Genomic DNA, 18,162 nt, shown 5'->3' with positions numbered 1-18,162 from the left:
TGCTGGAGACCCGGGATGTCAGCGCATTGGTCACCCATGGCAACCCCAGCACACCATGCTGCCAGTGGCCTGGCAGGGATTCCCCTTGTCCAGAGTCCCCAGATCTCCAGAGAGTCTGACTCTCTGCATTTAGAAATGGCAATCAAAAGAACATAGAAGAGTCGTGCCAAAAAGCTCCAATGGACTTTTGAGCTCTTGTCCTCTTACCAAACAAGGGCAAAAAGTCCATCCAGATTGATATTTGTAAATTTAATTTAGCAGCCTTAGGTCTCTGGTTATTTCTTAATTTCATCTAAGTAGGCAGAATTGCAGGCGCCACCATATAAAAGCTTAAAGGGATTTTTCAGACATCGTGGATCAAGCAGCCTTAACGTGCAAAATTAAAAAAACAAAGAAAAACGTTCAGTGCTTCCCTCGTGTCCTCCACGGGTGTGTAAATTTTGCGATTTTACCACATTTTTCACAGTTCACCGAAGCTCTCAGCTGTTCTGGCGCCTCTTGCTCTTTGGGAGAGATTTGGAGGGGGGGGGTGTGTGTCGGGGGGACATTTGGAAGCAATGACTTGATGCTTGTTATAAAAGTTGGTGTCAAAGAAGCGGCAGCTGAGTCAATCTCCTGGTTCAGGCTGCCCATTGAGCGGGGATGTGCCCCCCCTGGTCCCACACCTTGTAATGAAAACATCATCAATTACCCAGCTGACAGGCCCCCGGGACCTGAGGCAGCCAGCTCTTTGGGGCACGTCTTTGTGGAGAGACTCCTTGTCCACCCCTTCCCTTGGAGGCAGAGAGAGAAAGAGCAAAGAAAAAAAACGCCTGCATATTCATCATTGGCAACCGTTCCAGTGTGACAGGGGGAAAAAAACATTGCTTTCTGCTGGACTGAATTGGCAGCGTCCACATGGCATTGGTAATGGCGGATGGACGCCTCTGTCACTCTGACGTTGGCTTTTGAAAGGCCATCTGTGCCATGATTGATGACTGGGTGAGACCGAGACGGCCTTTTCTTCACCTTCCCACCGCAGCATCACTAATATCAGCTGCAGTTTCCAATTAGATCCCATCAAAGGGTGGGCTTCCCTGACCTGTGTTTTCTCTCGCCTTCACGCCCTCCCCCAGTTCGGTTATCCCTGCTCTTACACTCTGCGCCTTAGCGCCCCTTCGCTTTACCGTCCCTGAAGGGCAGTTAAGTTTTAATTCGTGTAACCTTTGAACTGTCTAAAAAACGGCCATATGAGAACTGACCAGCAGATGCAAGCCTCCATCCCAATAGGCTAAGCCAGTATGGTGGGGGGTGTATGTGAGAACTTTATAAAGCCAAAGAAGGGTCGCCCAGTCCTACTTTAAGGCAGTGGGCTGGTTTTCATCCAGCCTCTTAGCACATAGGTGGGCAACCCCTGAGCCCGCATTACCCCAGCCCCCTTGTTAATGCGGTCAGGAGAGGATATGCAGTTTCATTGTGTTGTTAGCTCGGAGCAGATACGGCCAAATGTTGGTGCTGTGTGTCAGGCCGGTGTTATATTTCATTAGGAGTTAAGTGTGAAGTGCGGGTGGGGCCGAGCGTGAGCCAGTAGGCTTTTCGGGCCGATCCTGGCCTAACCTTGTTCCACTTGCTACAGCATTAAGCACCATACACCATGCTGGACAGGTATATGGAATCTGGCCTATGAACATGCAGAACAGATAGAGTTACTCTCTGTGTGTATGTGTTTAGTTGCAGAGCCAGATTGGGCAGTTTCATGTCCGGTTTGAACAATTTAAACTCTTCTTTTAGGGCAAATAATACTTTAGGTATACTTTTTAGGTATACTTTTTCTTAACCCATACATGTGTAGGAATATGTTTCATAAATTCCATTATATTTTTTCAGAAATTGTGTTTTTTCCATTTTAATTCTTCTGAATTTTGTGTTCTATTATAAACGTGTTTATTCACATAATAAACTGTGTGATTATGAAGTGATTCCATTTGAAAATCATAATCAGAAAACTTTAAAGTAAAAAGGAATCAGAAAACTTTAAAGGAAATTGCATGGCCACGATGAGTCATGTGAAATGAAAAGTGGAGGATAGGGAGATGAGGGGAAAAATAAAAGTGCTTCACATTTGAAATTGACATAAAAAAGGTATCAAATAAATAAACATTGAGAAAATACAAAAAAAAGTTGTAACTTTATGAACTGGAACCATGATAATAAAATGACATTATTAATCAGCTAATTTGTTTGCATGAGCAAGAGTTTACTGAACTGTGTGGAGATTGCCAAGATCAGCAAAGGGTATGTTTCGACACTGACAGCCTCTTTGCCATAGCTGATCGTGCATTTAAATTGCATTGGTGTGTGCAAAAACCCTGCCTCAACCTGAAACACGTGTAGTAGGCTACAGTGGCCACGTTTGACAACGGATTTATTTGTTGGATTCCGTGAATCCTTCTGCGTTTCCTACATCGTGGAAATCATAGGTCCCTACATATGTTACTTCTGGAAACACCATTAATGCACATATACCTAGGCAGTATGACTGCATAAAGAACTAGAAAAGGGAAGCTTGTGAACAAACGTTAATTTTGGCTCGGAAAGCAATACAAATGTAAAAAGATGAGAGTGAGAAAGGATAAAGAGGAAGACTGGAATCATTGTTAAATTAGTTAATTTTGTGGTGGGATGAAAAGGAAAAGTGGAGGATAGTGGGATGAGGGGGAATTGGTTACATTGTTTAAATAGGTGAAATATGTGGTGGTTGGAAGACTGAAAGTGCGTCATTTGAAATTTGGTGAAGTTTGGACCATTTAAAAGAAAATCATGTTAGCATGCTAACATCAACAATGCTAACAGGGCATGACCACTATAAGTCATGTTAAATGAAGAGTGGAGGATAGGGAGATAAGGGGAAAGTGGTTAAATGTGGTCAAATTGGTTACATTGGTTGAATAGGTCAAATATGTGGTGATTGGAAGGCAAAAGTGTGACCACTGTTGCTATGTAAAATGCATGGGATTGAATGGGAGGATGGAGGGATTAAAAGGAGAAGTGGAAGTGGAAATTAGGTGAATATGTGTAATATTTTGTGTCTGGAAGGCTGAAAGTGTGACCCTACTGGCTTTGTAAAATGCATGGGGATGAATGGCAGGATGGAGGGATGAAAATGAGAAAAGGAGAATGGGGGATAAGAGGAAAGAAGTTTAATATGTTTGAAATTGTCAAATAAGTTGCCCTGTAAAATGCATGGGAGTGAATGGGAGGATGGAGGGATACAAAAGAGGATTGTATGGGGGATGACTGGTACGAGGTTAAATGAGGTTGAATAGGTGAAAAATGTGGGGCTTTGAAGGTGACCACTGTTGCTATGTAAAATTCAGGGGAGTGAATGGTAGGATGGAGGGATAAAGGAGGAGTGGGGGTGAAAGAGAAAGAAGAAAATTGGCCTCAGATGAAAGTATTTACCTTGTTTCATGTCAAAATGATGAAATGTGCAGAACTGGGGATGGGTTACATTTCCCAATATAAGTGAATAGGAAAAAGAGGGGATGAAATGGAGGAGTGCGGGCCTGGCCACTTAGGGGGAAAAAAAGTGATTCTTGGCTTTTTCTCTCTATCAGATAACACTTGTAAGGACTGCTAAGAGCACTATTGTAATAAGGTTGCTTTCAAATGGCACATGTTGTTTGTGTAGCTGTCTGTGTGCATCTTTAAATAATGCATTTTTTGGCTGCAGTACTTTAAAGAATGCCATAGTGTACAAAGCAGCCATGGCCACTGATGCACTTTTGAAAATCTATTTGCCTGGAAACCATCGTCTAAATCTGGCAACACTGTGTGGTGCAATGATATTAACCAGTTTGGGTGCAATCTTAGGCTCAGCTTTTGCTCCCCTAATTCCTCAAAGCCTTGCTGCCCCGCACACCAATGAAGGAAGTCCATATTCTTACACGTAACACTAATCTCTGCAGTGGCTAATCATTTTTGCCCAGTTCAGCTAGGAACATGCAGAGCCAAGCAGAAGGGCTGCTTAACCGACGACGGGCGGAGGCCTTCCTCGGGCACGTCGGCACTCTCGTAGTGGTAATCTTCAGCCTGCTCCACTCCAGCTCTGAGTGGCTTGGGTTTCAGCAGCTGCCTGCAAGAAAGAGAGCGCGGGAGCGAGCAGGGCAGGGCGGGGACTCACCGTGGATACGCTGTAATCTGCAGTGCTTGGGGATCTTTCCGCCTGTAGTCAGCAGCTCAATACGTTTTACTTACAGCGGCTGCAGATCATTCCTGCACACTGCAGTGCTGCAGCAGTTTGCCCCAGATACTCCTGGCTGGCTGTGTGTGTGTGTGTGTGTGCCTGATGGATTATATGGTAACACAGACATGCTGTCAGTTTGCACTGTTGCTGAACCAATTTATCAATTCAGCCTCTGCCATGTTGGAGTGTGTTGTTCATTTTGGCAAAGGAAGCATCAACACAGAACCAGAACTTGGAACCCTTGGAGAAATAAGCCAGAAATAAGCATCTTCCCTCAGTCCCCATCAAGCCCAGACCAGTGCTGAACCACTTCTTCTGGCCCCTCCCTTTTTTGGGTGGGTGTTGGGTGGCCTGAAACCCCTGGCACGAATTTTACAGTCTGTCATTAGTGCCACCATCTCCGACAAGAGATAAATTAAATGATTTTATGCCATCAGCTGTGAGTGCATAAATTGTTTAATGGACCTGGCATGGCAGCAGTGCCGGATCCTCAACCCCTTTCTAAAAAGCCCCTGTCTTTGCCGCCATTGATTTTCCGCAAGAGAAGAACAAATGTGGTAAGCAGTGCTAGACTGTGTTGTATCTCCTGCTGAATTATTTTAAGATCCGACTGAAGCTTGTTGCGGTCTGTCTGTGTTTTTTGGTAATATGGTGAAAAAGGTACCCGAATCACACAGTACCTGCTGGAGTACCCGTGGTTTTGATATTAAAACAAATTGTGTCGTGCTGGTCAAGGCTTCACTAAATCTTACCATTTACGTCAAATTATAATTTTTTTTAATGTGCACGTCTGCCTCGCTTCCCCTCACTCTCTCTTTTAGCAGTAGAAGTACAGGAAGTGGATGGTGGGGGGAGAAGGTGCTGCTCACTTGTTTGTTACAACAGATTAAGTCATTGATTTGTGAAAGCGGTGCACTGATGGAGAAGAGTGCGAGACGGAGAGAGAGAGAGGGGGGGGGGAGGGGGCGGAGGGAACAGAAAGGGGAGCCGAGATATGATTCTTTCCGCCCTGTCCTCTTTTCCATTCCTCCTCACAGGCAGAAAGCATAAGGGAGCAATTGTAAAATACCTTCACCTACTTTCTTAACTCTCCCCAACCATGACCAGGTTTTCCTCCTCTCCAGGCCCCTGGAGTGAACAGTAATTAAAATGGCGGGGCCAAAAGGGTAATTATGATAATAACATAATAATATCGCAGTGGGTTATTAGAATTTTCTGTGGTCCCAAAATTGCTTCCTTTGAGTATCGCGTTTCAGCGGCATTACCTAAAGCGCACTTTCCTTGAAAGCGCGGCCGATGGAGTGGTTTCCCCATTAGATCAAGGTGCAGCGTGTTCTGCGCTTGGCAGACGCAGGTGAGGGTACAGGCTGTGTATCCAAGCGTGCTCTAATGGACCTTTGTGGCGTTGCTTTGCATATTTTCTCTCCCCTCTCTTGACAATACGCAAAACGGCTACTCGTTTTTGCCATAACCGAATGCAGGCCTGGCCAGTAGAGCTTTGCATACTCCCAGGCCCTGACCCTGACTCCTTCTGCACCGCCGGGCCAGCTGTAGAGGCGACAGTCCACCCGTGATGCTACCTGCCTCAAGCCCGCCTCCCAACATTCTCTAATTTCTGCTGACATTACCGCCCCCCCGCGGACTGCTGTCAGCCCACCTCCAGCTGCGGCGGGCACGGCGTGGTGCGTCTCAATTGCCTTTGAATGCTCCCCCTGCTCAAATAGGCTGTAATTACAAGCTTAAATAGGTTTAGTGGTCCAGTAAACTACATAATCACCCCTGAATTAGCTAGGGCTCATCAGCCGCAGTCCAGCAAACTCCGCTCACTGTTAGCATGTGGGATAACCCCCCCCCCTCCATCCCCTCTTATTGGCGACTGGAACAGCAGGTGTGGACCAACACGCATCCCCGGTGACCACTGCCCTAAACCAGCAGCACCTTCACCTTCAGTGGCTTTCGCCTGAACTCCGCCCCTCCATGTCATTTCGCTTATCTGGAGAGCCCACCTGAAGATCAAGCCACACGGCCCCAGTGTACGTCTCTCCCCCAACACCGTGTCATCTTCCCAGATCTCCTGCCCATAGAGAGCGGGCCGATTTGCCGCCGCCTAATCCGCCCCACGCCACTGATTTAATTACATACTTCTGTTCCCGAGCGCTCTCCGAACCGACGGGATCGACTGCGTGCCCACCAGCGCTGCTTCTCTAAACCAACAAAGGATGTTTTTAACGTGGAAAAGACTAATTAAAGTGCTTCGTACCAGATTGAGCATATCTGCCTTTATATCTGAGGAATAGATTAAATGACAAAAAAGGGCTTCTGAAGAGAGCGTTTTTCTCCTTCCATCTTTTCTTCTTGTAGAACAAGGCTTTTTCTAAAAACGGACGGTGTGAATAATTCATGCGATGGCTTTGTGTTGATTTGGCTTGTTGTGAAGCATTTGAAAGGGGTGGGGGGGGGCTCTTCATCGTTCCTGTTTGCTCCGTTAGGGCATCTTAAACCCTGGCCTGCAGATGTTTTTCCCGTCTGAAAGGAGATCTCTTCCCGCCTCTGTTATGTTCTTACTCTTTTTGAGCACTGGAATCTCAGGAAATTGGGTTACCAAAAGCTTCTTTTTTGGGGGGGGTTTTGTTCTGTTCTGTCCCCCATGCCTCCCCTCGCTTTGCTTTCGATTTAATTTTACATCTAAATTCTGTGTTCTTGTTCCTTAATGAGGGACAGAGGCTAGTCCTTTATGCCACCTACGCATAAGGGAATTGGAAGTGGCTTACATCGCAGGTGGATTGTTTTCTGGGGGGTTTTAGCACTTAAAAAATAGCACCTAGTTTCACTGAAGCCTTAACAAAGCACCTTTTTGACCAAGACTACAGCTATTTGTACAGAAGAATGGCACACTCTTATCCAAATATTTAACGCCGACCCCCACCCCCCTTCCTGTGTGCTGTGGGTAGGTGGCATTATCTGTGTGGCCGGTGAGCACCGTGTTAACCACGGCGGAGGCCAAGTAGGAGGAACAGTAAACTTCGCTCCTAATCCTGTTTATTTGGGAGCCATACCAGAAAGAAGATTGATTCTGCCCGGCCGGGGAGGGGCTGGCTCGGGAGATGGGATGTTGATACGGCACTCTGATGCTCGGCGGCCAAAAAAACGGCCTCTAGGATCAAGCCTCGGGCATTCCTGAAGGGCAGCTTGGTTTCCATGGGGATTAGGACCCGGCTCGTGGAGCTGAGGCAGAAGCGGGAGAAACCGGGCCAAAATGCGCTCACGGCGGATCAACTGGCCCCTCGACCTTGGGTCGTCACTGCCACGCCTGCCACGGTACACTAGGTGACAAGCGGGGACGCGCATCGCGCAACTCCAGATTCCTTCTGAGGATCAGCTATATCACCTTGCGCCCGCTGGTTTTTTGGCGACCCCTCACCCGTCCTTCTGAGGACAGGGCATGATTGAGTGGCACACGGCGCACACAGTCGTCCTCTGTGAAGGGAATAAGCGGCGTTTTCAGCACACACTCATTTTATTAAGTTAATCTTGTGTGGGAAGGCTCTTTAATCCGAATCACACAGGATGCAGAGAAACATTCCCTTAAATAGAAAAATGATAATAATGCTAATGCGGGTAATGAAGACAGCATCGGTACGGTGGTGGGTGTGGGTGGGTGGGGGGACTGGAGGGGGGATTGGGGCTGATAGCAATTAAGTGGTTAAATGGGACACAGCGGGTGGAGGGGGAGGAGAGTCAAAGAAAGCGGGATGTCCACATCATGTTCAGGGAGGATGTTTATTCACTGTCCACAGCGATGGCTCATCCAGACGCCCGGTCACAGCCCGGCTTTCATGCGGGGGAGGCGGGAGGGGAGATAAAAGTGACTTCCGAAATAAGCTCATTCCACATGGTGAACCGGAGGATCCCAAACACAGGGGTGATAAGGAGGGACGAGTGAACACGGAGCTTCCTCCAACCGGGACATAGCAACAGCACCGCTCCAACCCCCCAATCAACCAAAAACACAGTCTGGCGTCTCTCTGCGCCTAAAAGCAACTCCAACCTTCAAACGGCGTGTTGTATCATGGGTAACATTAACCCTGAGCAGGGCTGTGCATCCAGCAATACAATACAGGGATTACAGGCCAACATGGTATATGGAACTGATAGTGTTATATATTTATTATAAGGTGATATATTTATGAAATATAGACTGTCTATATCTTGGGATTCCTACATTAAAGGTTCTTATTAAACCAGTAACCTATTAATTATTGTAATAGTGTGGCGCAATATTTTAGGTCCCAGGCTGAGTGTGTCTGTCAGTGCTGTGCCAGGTCAGGGATGGTGGGAGGAGAAGCCTGGCCTGGAGGAGCACCAGTTTTCCCTGCTCCGGTTCTTATCTCCCATAGGTCGCTGATGCAGCTCAACCCCTCCGCGGGTTGCCCTGTCTGACACGGTCTGGGAGGAGGACAAGCCGGGAGGGGCTGTTACTGATGCTCTGTTACCCCCATACACTCACACACACACACACACACACACACACACACACAGAAAGCGAGAGATAAGATACACAGTAAAGGGAAAAGAGCTCGGTGCAGCCCTGGCATCCACACATCCAAGTGGGGGTGGAAATTCTGATGAAAGGAGTAGTATATTTGGACAAGACGTATCATTAAGATAGGCGGAGGGAAGGAGGAGGACGCCTCGAAAAAATTTTCCATCTGTTCTCGTCTGCGAGATGTTATTGCTCTGCTCTCAAAAGCATCGTCAGAGGCTGAGAAAACAGTTCTCGCCCAGAGCCGCTGCCAAGGGATTAAAAATATCCAAGGCTTCTCCAGGAAACAATGAGAACTGTTTTTTTTTATTATTATTTTAACTGGCATCTAAATCTTTGTCTTTTGACAGATAGTGATTGTTTGGCATTCAGAAAGGCCGAACAAAAGCAGGGACAACTTTAACAAATACATCCATAATTCTGGAATGCTTTGATAGGGTCCAATCCGTCAACGGCCTTGAAATGAAATGTGTACTTGGCGGACGCTCTGAAGTGATGGAGCTAGGACACACACACACACACACACACACACACACACACTCACACCACATGCAGTCATGATTCCGTATAAAACCCAATGGCCTAAAAATCCAATCTCTAATTCAGCAGTTAATAAAAGTAGGCTTCCTCCGCACAACTGTGACTCACCGGCGCGCACCAGTTCCCCTTCCTGTTTCGGGGTGGGTGCGGTTACCTAGGAATCGCTTGGGGAAACAAAGGTGAGGTCGTGGCAGGTGTACATGCAGGAGCTCACCCAGCCGAGCAACAGAACAGAAAGCTTAGAGAACAAGTAAGGACGGGTAGGGCGGGATTCCAGCCAGGGTGGTGGGGATTTACACTGTTTGTCAGCTCCCTGACGGGCCGTCAATCTCCGAACACCGGGCCTTTGTGCCTCTTTGTCCGAGCAGGTTTTCCCGCGCCAGGCGCGCCGTGTGTAAAGAGCTGGTTTAGCCGGCGCGCCTCCGGAGAAGTTTTATTTTGGGCGGGTCGCCATTCCCTTCGCCTCAGAGTTTCATCTCCCCGCTTGCCCCCATGTCTACCGAGGGGTTTTTTCTCCTGCAGAAGCCGCGGCTGCAGCGGGACGGGCTGTAAAATGTTGCAGTAAGCACTTGGTATTTAAAACCCGCACGGCAGCCGCTCCAAAAGCGTTAAAAGTGTTAATGGAGAATGGCAATTAGGGGGCTCCGCTGACAGAGGGGCTGCGAGCCCAGCAGGGTTCAAAACCGGGTGGCGGTGGCTCTGGTGAGGTCCAGTTTGGAAGGTTGACTTGCAGTGTGTGTTCGTGTGTGTGTGTGTGTGTGTCTCTGGTCGCTCCAGAACAGGCTACGTTTGTATTGTCACATTGCCCCTGGCGTGGTGTTCCTTTCTCCAGTCACGAGTCTCGGGCTGCTGCATAGCTCACTTTCTTTTTAGCCCCTTTCCTTACACACACACACACACACACACACACACACACACACACACACACGCACAAATGAAGCACAGCGCGGACCCAGGGAGGAAAAGGATGAAAGCTGTAATGGCATGAAGTCATGGCATTCATGTGATTAGCACAATTATATTTGTTTCAGGGCGCGTCGCGGCGCTGCCAGCCAACCGTCCGAGCATCAGGGGGATCAGATGACTGGGAGCGGCGCAGGCCCCAGGAATCCTGTTTTCTAGCGTTTTCAGCCCGTCGCTGTCTCTTCACACAGACCTCATTATTGTGGTTTTTATAGAATTACCCAGGGGTCCCGGATATGGACGGGGTTTTATGCAACTTTTTCTGCATGAAATTGGCCACAGTTTGTTCCAGTTACCTACAATCAGATCACATGGAAATAATGGGAAAATAGACCTTCTCTATCTGCCATCCATTAACACGTAAATACGGGCTCTGGTTCACAGTCCCTGGAAACGAGAAGTCGCCCTGCTTGGGATATTTCAGTATTCTACTTGTGGGCAGGACTCACGTGGAGTCGTCTCTCCGCTCGGTTATCTGAAATCTGAGTCCAATTTTGGGGAATCACAAAGGACTTATCTCATCCAGAAAAGCAAACAGTTTGTTTTAAAGCGATGAAAGGAATGATATCTCTTTCCTCGACAACTCAGTGCACTTCTCATTCAAGCCGGAGAAAAAAAAAAAGAGAGAGAAGCTAATCTGCCGCTTCCCTCGAGTGCACGGATCAGCAGCGGCCGCTGTTTGGGTGAGTGAGTGACAGTGGGGCATTGTGGGCTTTGTAGTTTCCCGCTGAAGAGCAGCCCCCCCCCGACGGGCTGTGATCCTCTCTGGCCGCTCGGGGCTGATGACTCTTCACATCTCCAGCCTCTGGGCTGAGGCCCGACGGCCGGCGCTAATCCGCAGCAGGCCGCGGAGGGGGTAATGTGTTTCTAATGGCCGCCTCTTGGGCTCTTGGGGTGGGCGTCACCACGGCGACAACATTTATTGTGCTGACGGGGCAGAATATGAAAAAAACCACGGGACATGGGGTCACTTTGCCTCTTTCTCAGGTACAAATGCTCCCTGTCTGGTCACTGGCCTGCACTCCTGCCATTTCACTGGCGCGGCAGGAGCGGCGGAGCACAGCCGCTGTCTTGTCTCATTCATGAACAGCTTATTGTCTGGCGCTGAAAGGCTACATACGGCCACCGCTTCCACTGTGATATAAATCAACATCTAAGCGCAACATTTATTTAAACGGGCAGGGCGGTTCAAGCCCGGTTCGCGGGCGCGCACAATCCCAGCAGTGTTTCAGGCTCCTCCAAATCCTTTAACCCTTCGCGGCCGAGGCGAACCGACGTGCCCCCTCCTGTGCGCTTACGTCTCTGCTGCGACAGGTCGCCGCGATTAAAGAGTGAAAAGGCCGTGTCAGGTCTGTCGTGTGTGCAGCACGCACGTCTCCAGCAGCTCTCCCATCATGCATTCACGTCAGTGGCTGCCGGGAGAAGAAGCCGTCTAGAATAAATTTCAGAGGGTTTGCTCGGCGCGGCGCACTAATTAATGTTTCTGTTTCTACACTTCACTTAACTTTATAATTGGCTTGCCTTTTTCGCCGCCATTAATTACACAATTTCATATTCCATTAATGACTCTGAGAAGGAGACACACCTCACATTTTCACACTAATTAACAGCTGCTTTGCAACTTTTTTTTCCCTGTTGATGAAGTGCGACGTCTCTGTCCCTGCAATTACAGTAAAATAAAAAAAAATGTCCTTTTTTATGTCTATTCATTCATTGATTTATTAACAACCTTCCTCTTTTCCCCCGTTTTTTAGCATCCCTACCCATCAGAAGAACAGAAGAAACAGTTGGCACAAGACACCGGACTTACCATACTACAAGTGAACAACTGGTAAGTCAATTGTACTTTTCTGTTTACACGCAATCAATAGGTTCGCCTCTGGCGAGCAGCTTTTAATGATTTGAATTAATACACTCCCGCCCTCCCCCATGCCACCTCTCCCACTTATCGCCTCTTCTCCCCTCAAATCAATTCACCCAAAGGGAGATCGCCCCTAGGATTTTTCCACCTACGGACGGCAAAACATTTGGAGGCCCACTGCTGATATTTAAATGAGCAAAAGATGAACTGCACACCAAAATAGTCTGCATTTTGTTTGTGTATTATTTTTGTTTTGTAGTATTGTAAGTGTGACTTCTACCAAGGTTCCAGATCTGTGGCTTGTTCCCAAAAGTTGTTAGGAAAAGTCAGGTGAAGCGTACTTCAAAACATGACCATATTCTCAGATTCCATTTGTCCCTAAATTGTGTCCCTTACTCTTGGGACATTTGGTTCTTGGTTTAACAACCTTTCAAAGTTTAGGTGTTAATTCAAAGCTGATTTTGTGATAAAAAACATGGCTCATGTTCCAAGTTGTGATTTAGGACCTGACAGTAGAATGGTCAGAAGAGCCCAGAATTTGACACAATTAGATGCCTTTTGCAAGACCAAATGGTATTTATAGACTTGTCACAATACTGAAATTTCGATTAGTATCTGAGAATGCAGCCGAACGGGCAAAGCCATGGGCAGACAATGCGCTGTCCGTCTGAGGAGGCGTGCAGCAGAGTAAACAAAGTTCAGACAGTAAAACAAAGTTCTCTGCGCCCGCCGCGAGATTTACCATTCTTCTAAAAAAATCAGCGATTGATGCTCAAGGCACCACTCGTGGGGTTCAACACAAAAAATAGGTGTGGTTTTCTAAACTCCTGGTACGATGATAATGTGGTGGTGTAGATCTCTGGAGATTCAGATGCTGATAATGTCAGCCTCATCCATTCCTGCTTGGGGAAGACCAAACACTGCTCGCTTTGACACTTTTGATTTTATTGATTGCACGAAACTGCGTCACGCCGTACAGTGGGTCAAAGTTCAACAGACTCACTTATCTTCATGAGATACAGGTCATGTCCAACATAATTATTAATTGTATTGCTATGTATTGGGGCAGTGGTGGTCTAGTGGTTAAGGAAGCTAAATCATAATCAGAAGGTTCGAATCCCGAATGCCACTGAGCAAAGCACTTTCCCCACACACTGCTCTCTGGGTGCCTGTCATGGCTGCCCACTGCTCACTAAGGGTGATGGTTAAAAGCAGACGACACATTTTGTTGTGTGCACCGTTTGCTGTGCTGCAGTGTTTCACAATGACAATCGCTTCACTTTCACTTTTTCAATTCATCTAGACACTGGGCCTAAATCCATACAATACTGACTCTCTGCAACATGCTAGATTTACCAGGCATGGCTATCAGCACATGCTTGTCATTATTATTAGCCGTGTCTAATTAATGGCCTGAGAGCTTTGGAAGGGTTGATGAAACCCTAGAGGTGGAACAGTGGCTGCTTTTTTTATATGTGTGTTGTAAAAAGCTACAGTCTACTTTTTCTCTTCAGCAGTCCAAATCACACACACACACACACACACACACACACATTTTCGCCCATCGTTCAATAAGTGTCAGAGATTAATATTGCTAAGGCTCTGATTACAAGGCCTAATCTGTTTAACTGAATACATTTTGCCTGGATGCAGACATTAACAAACCCTTGGACACCGGGGGCCAGAATGGCGAGATCAGAGATATATTAAAGCCCATTACTGAAAATGCAATTTCTGTCAACATAATCCTGGCCATTGTTCAATTTGGTGCCTCGGAGACGCCTGGCTGCTAACAATATATTTGACTTTAGAGGATTAATTTCCAAAAGTGCCCTATCGGTGGGATACAGCCAGAGCGACACCAGGGAATCTTGGTGGGGGTTATCAATTTCTGTGACCTCCCAGCGACCCATGGGAGATCAATTTTTTCAGCCATATTAGGCCGACTTGCATAGCACAGTCTTTCCCATTACCAGCAGGCCTTCTTTTCCTCTCTCCACTCATTAAGATCGCTGTTCCTGTGACGGGGCAAGGCACGTAATGGAAGAATAGCAGCTCTGGTCGTATAGTGTGTGTGTGTGGGGGAGAGAGAGAGAGAGAGAGAGAGAGAGAGTGGTGATCTGGGGTTGGTTAATCTAGGGGGAATTAGCTGTTGATAATAGCTGGGATATTTCTGCACACTCAAAGATTGTGTGTATGTGTGTATAGTCCGTGTGCATTAAGTGTGTTTTTACTGAGTGTGAGAAAATGCAGAGACAGATAGAGAGCGAGAGGGCGTGTGTGTGTGTGTGTGAGTGTCTGTGTGTGTAAAGGGTTAGGAGGGAGGGAAACACACATCAGGGGTTAGAGTAGGGATCTGCCATTTCATAGGCCTGCTGTTGTGTTCCCTCGGAGGCTTACCATTGGGTGTCTCCATGGCAACCCCTGGTGATGTTACCTCCTGACCCACAGATTTTAAAAGGCAATTTCCCTAGCTGTGATTCCGTTTATCAGGCTAGTCAAAGCATGAGGCTAACACACGACCCTGACCAAACAAGACAGAAAGAGAATAAATAAGCAAAGTAGCTGCAGACAGCATGCAGATGGATTTAACCACCTGCACACCTACCAGCTGGCTACAAGTAGCTACACAAAAAAAGCATATACATGCACAAATCAAACTGTTTGTTGCATCATTTCACCGTGTTGCGTTTTAATGTGGCTAACACAAGCGTCCGGAGCGAAAGAAGTGATCGGCAGGAAATAAAGGCTCTTTCTCTATCAGACTTGTTAACACACATGTATGTGTTCATTATTGATGAGAGCCCTGTGAATGTGCGCGCTGGAGATTAAATAAAAATGCTAAAGGCCAGGCGGGGGGGCCGGATCACTCATGAATTATTGGCAGAGACACAGCATGAGGGAATGCTTCAAATCTGAATTTGTGTATGGAAAAAGAATGTTTTTTTTTTTGTGTGTGTGTGTGTGTGTATATATATATGTCTTTCTAATTACATTTTCACACACCTACATACACACAGTGAAATTCACTCAGGCATATGCTGAACACACCTATAGAAAACATGCTATGTGCACACAGACACAAAGCCACACCCAGTCACAACCATATGCACACACACACACACACACACACAGTCTAATGGCTGAGACACACAAGTAGTGTGACAAGGACACGAGGCCATGTGAAGAATGCAGATGGACTGGAGTCTGATTCTGCTGTGGCGAGGGATGGTGCGTGGAGATGCGCGGATCTGATAAGGTTAAAACTGTATGAAGGCGCGGCGCTGAATATCAAGCAGGTCGACATCCATTACCACATTCTCAGCAGCGGCAGCAGCAGCATCAGGCATATTTACTGTACAGTGGAAAGGGGGGCCGGCGGGCTGATGGTGGGCCTTCCGCCTTGAGAGACTGTTCTCCGAACACTCCATAAAGAGCGGTGATCTGAAATCAATGGCCAGGGTCATCGGGTTTCACGTGTTGTCCATTCTCCCCTTCCTGGCGGAATTTAATAATACCCCTTAAAGACGGTGTTTAAACCTTTGGGATGGATTGTTTTGTCAATAAGGCGGCTTTTATGAAAGTCTTAAAAGCATGGGGCGAAGTGTGGCGGGGCTACTTTACAGAAACGGCGTCCGCGTGGAACCTCGGATCAGGTTCCCCGGGCCCCGGAGAACAAAATGGGGGGAGCGGGGGAGGGGGAGGCCGAATGACTGGCATGCTTCACTTCGATGACAGCCAAGCCCGCCCAGGCTACGAGAAGTTGAAACTTGTTCGCAGAAAGCCGAGGATGATTGCAGAGTGCCGCGAGTGTGTGTTCTTTGGCAGCGCTTCGCAGGTTTAGAAAGGAAATCTGACCTTTGACCTGCTGGCGTATCAGAAAAAAAAGGTGACAGGGATCTTTTTGTTCTGTTGCAGTGCATGTGTGTGTGTGTGTGTGTGTGTGTGTGGGGGTGTTTGTGTTGGAGGAATGGATTTATGAATTGTGTGCAAAGGTGTGTGACTTATTTTTTTTGACAGAGACGTACGGTGCGTGTGTGTCCGTGGCCTACAGGACGCGCGCAGGTCTGTCTGTGTGTGTATGCGCCCGTGCCCTGGGGCCGCCTTCACACAGCCTGGCTGTCAAGGTGCTTTAGCATGAACCTCCGTGGCCTTTCACGAAATACCATCTCACCCCGGGGTCACACCCACAAACAAAAGGCATTTTGCACACAGAGAGACGGCGATGTGCTGGTCGTTACTGCAGAAAAAAGTGCTCTGGGAAAGTAAATATTAATTAGTTGTGATGGCTGCAGTTGTTATTTGGCCCTGCGCGTCACGCCTGGCTGCGCGCTGCTCTCCGTTGTTTGCCGTTCTGGAATTTCAGCACTTGCTCAGACCTGATCCCTATCTGTGTTATGTCAACAGCAGACAAGTTGGAGTGGTTGTGTGTACAGCTTTTGTGTGTATTTCTGGTATGCGTTGCTGTATATAGGGCTGTATTCTGTCACGCATAATGACTTTGAAAGAACATTTGTGTGTTAGTGTGTGTGTGCGCACTATGTAACACATCAGTTAGAATTGTTCTTTTGTTTGAAGTCGACTGTTTTCTTGTGTAGGAAGGTGCATGTGCACGGATGGATTCATATGTGTGTGTGTGTGTGTGTGTGTGTGTGTGTGTCTAATGGTTGTGAATGAAGAAATATGTATGTTATGTGCTGTATGGGTGTGTGTATGTGTGTGTGTGTGTGCACATTTGTGCAGATTCTGTGAACCATACAAGCAGCGCCCCCTCTCCCCCTCTGTCTTACATCACTCCCAGCCTCAGGCACAGCCTGCATTCCCCCCCCCCCTTCTCTCTCTCTGTCCCTCTTTCTTCTTTCATCCCCTCTTTTGTCAAGGAATCCAAAAAAACATGGCAGACCGCGGGTGGACATGGCACATTTGACGACATTAACCGCATTTGGACGTCTGGCCAGATCCCGGCCGAAGCTGCGGAACGTAACCCAACGCCACAGACAGCGGCATCTTTGTGCCGGGGACAGTATTTATACTCCTGCTGACAAAACAGAGTGAGAGGAAGTTTATCGAGTGTGTAAACCAGTCGTACCACTAAGGTCAGGATCACAGAGCTTTGGCAGGCGGAGGCTGGTTTGCTCGGCTGCCAGTCATACACAAGTTGACATTGGTTGCTTGTCATAAGTGGCCAGAGAGAGCGGGAGGGCGAGAAAACGTAGCCCAGCACACCCATAGACATGCATTTGAACTCTGTGCCAGTCTTTGCCCCGTTTACATTGAGAGAACGAGGGAGCGCGTGGCCTGTGCCAGCTCCTGCCGGAGCAGGACGGTGCCAGCTTTAAGGACCTGATAAAAACGGCCGGCAGTGGAGTCATTTCCTTTTCTCTTTACAGTCTCCCCTACTGCGCTGTGCAATGCCACACACACACACACACACACACACACACACAGGGAGGCTAGTTGGAGCTTGCTACATACTGTGTGCATGACTGTATGCGTCTGTTCTCGAGCGAAGAAGCCCTTCAGAAGATAGGAGAAATTCTGGCATGGGGTCGGGACCCTTCCAGAGTAGTGAGGTGGGCAAGGGGGCATCTGCGGTGCAGCAGTGTTCTTGTACGGCCTGGGTGGAGATGCTGTGTAGAATGAAACAGGGCGTTGCCAGCAATGACCTCACAGGCACCAGACCTCCGCTCTCTTCTTCCCTTAACCACCCCGTCTCTCGCTCTCGATCTCGTTTTCTCCCGTCGTAGCGATTCTGCTCCAGAGCTCCAGGCCCTGTCCTCTGGTTAGCGCGGAGCTGGACGTGCTGTCCACTGCCAATGGCTGCCTGCCACCCCCGGGTGGGGGCGCCGAGCTGGTCCAGCTGGGCGTGTGAGCTGAGCAGGCGTGTTTTTATGGAGTGGCGTCCTTGGCCCCCCCAGGCTTTAGAGGGGGCTTCGCAGCTCTGTTAATGGAGGCTGAGGTGTGGGTGCAGGCTGCTAGGTGTTGAGGTACGGGAGTTTAGCCGCGGAAACTGCCAGCGTATGGGACCAC

At 48.0% G+C, this 18,162-nt stretch overlaps 1 protein-coding gene across 1 annotated transcript in view; it reads left to right on the top strand.

The window, feature by feature from the left end:
• Positions 1 to 18,162, top strand: part of meis1b (Meis homeobox 1 b) — a 55,920-nt gene that overhangs the window by 27,113 nt on the left and 10,645 nt on the right. Inside the window, 1 exon segment of the mRNA XM_028989371.1 lies at positions 12,026 to 12,102. Coding sequence (XP_028845204.1) covers positions 12,026 to 12,102 — 77 coding nt within the window.

The sequence above is a fragment of the Denticeps clupeoides genome, chromosome 8 (genome assembly GCF_900700375.1).
Source record: "Denticeps clupeoides chromosome 8, fDenClu1.1, whole genome shotgun sequence".
Classification (NCBI taxonomy): domain Eukaryota; kingdom Metazoa; phylum Chordata; class Actinopteri; order Clupeiformes; family Denticipitidae; genus Denticeps; species Denticeps clupeoides.
The sequence above is the reverse complement of the archived record's forward strand: the minus strand, read 5'-3'. Positions and strand labels throughout refer to the sequence as shown.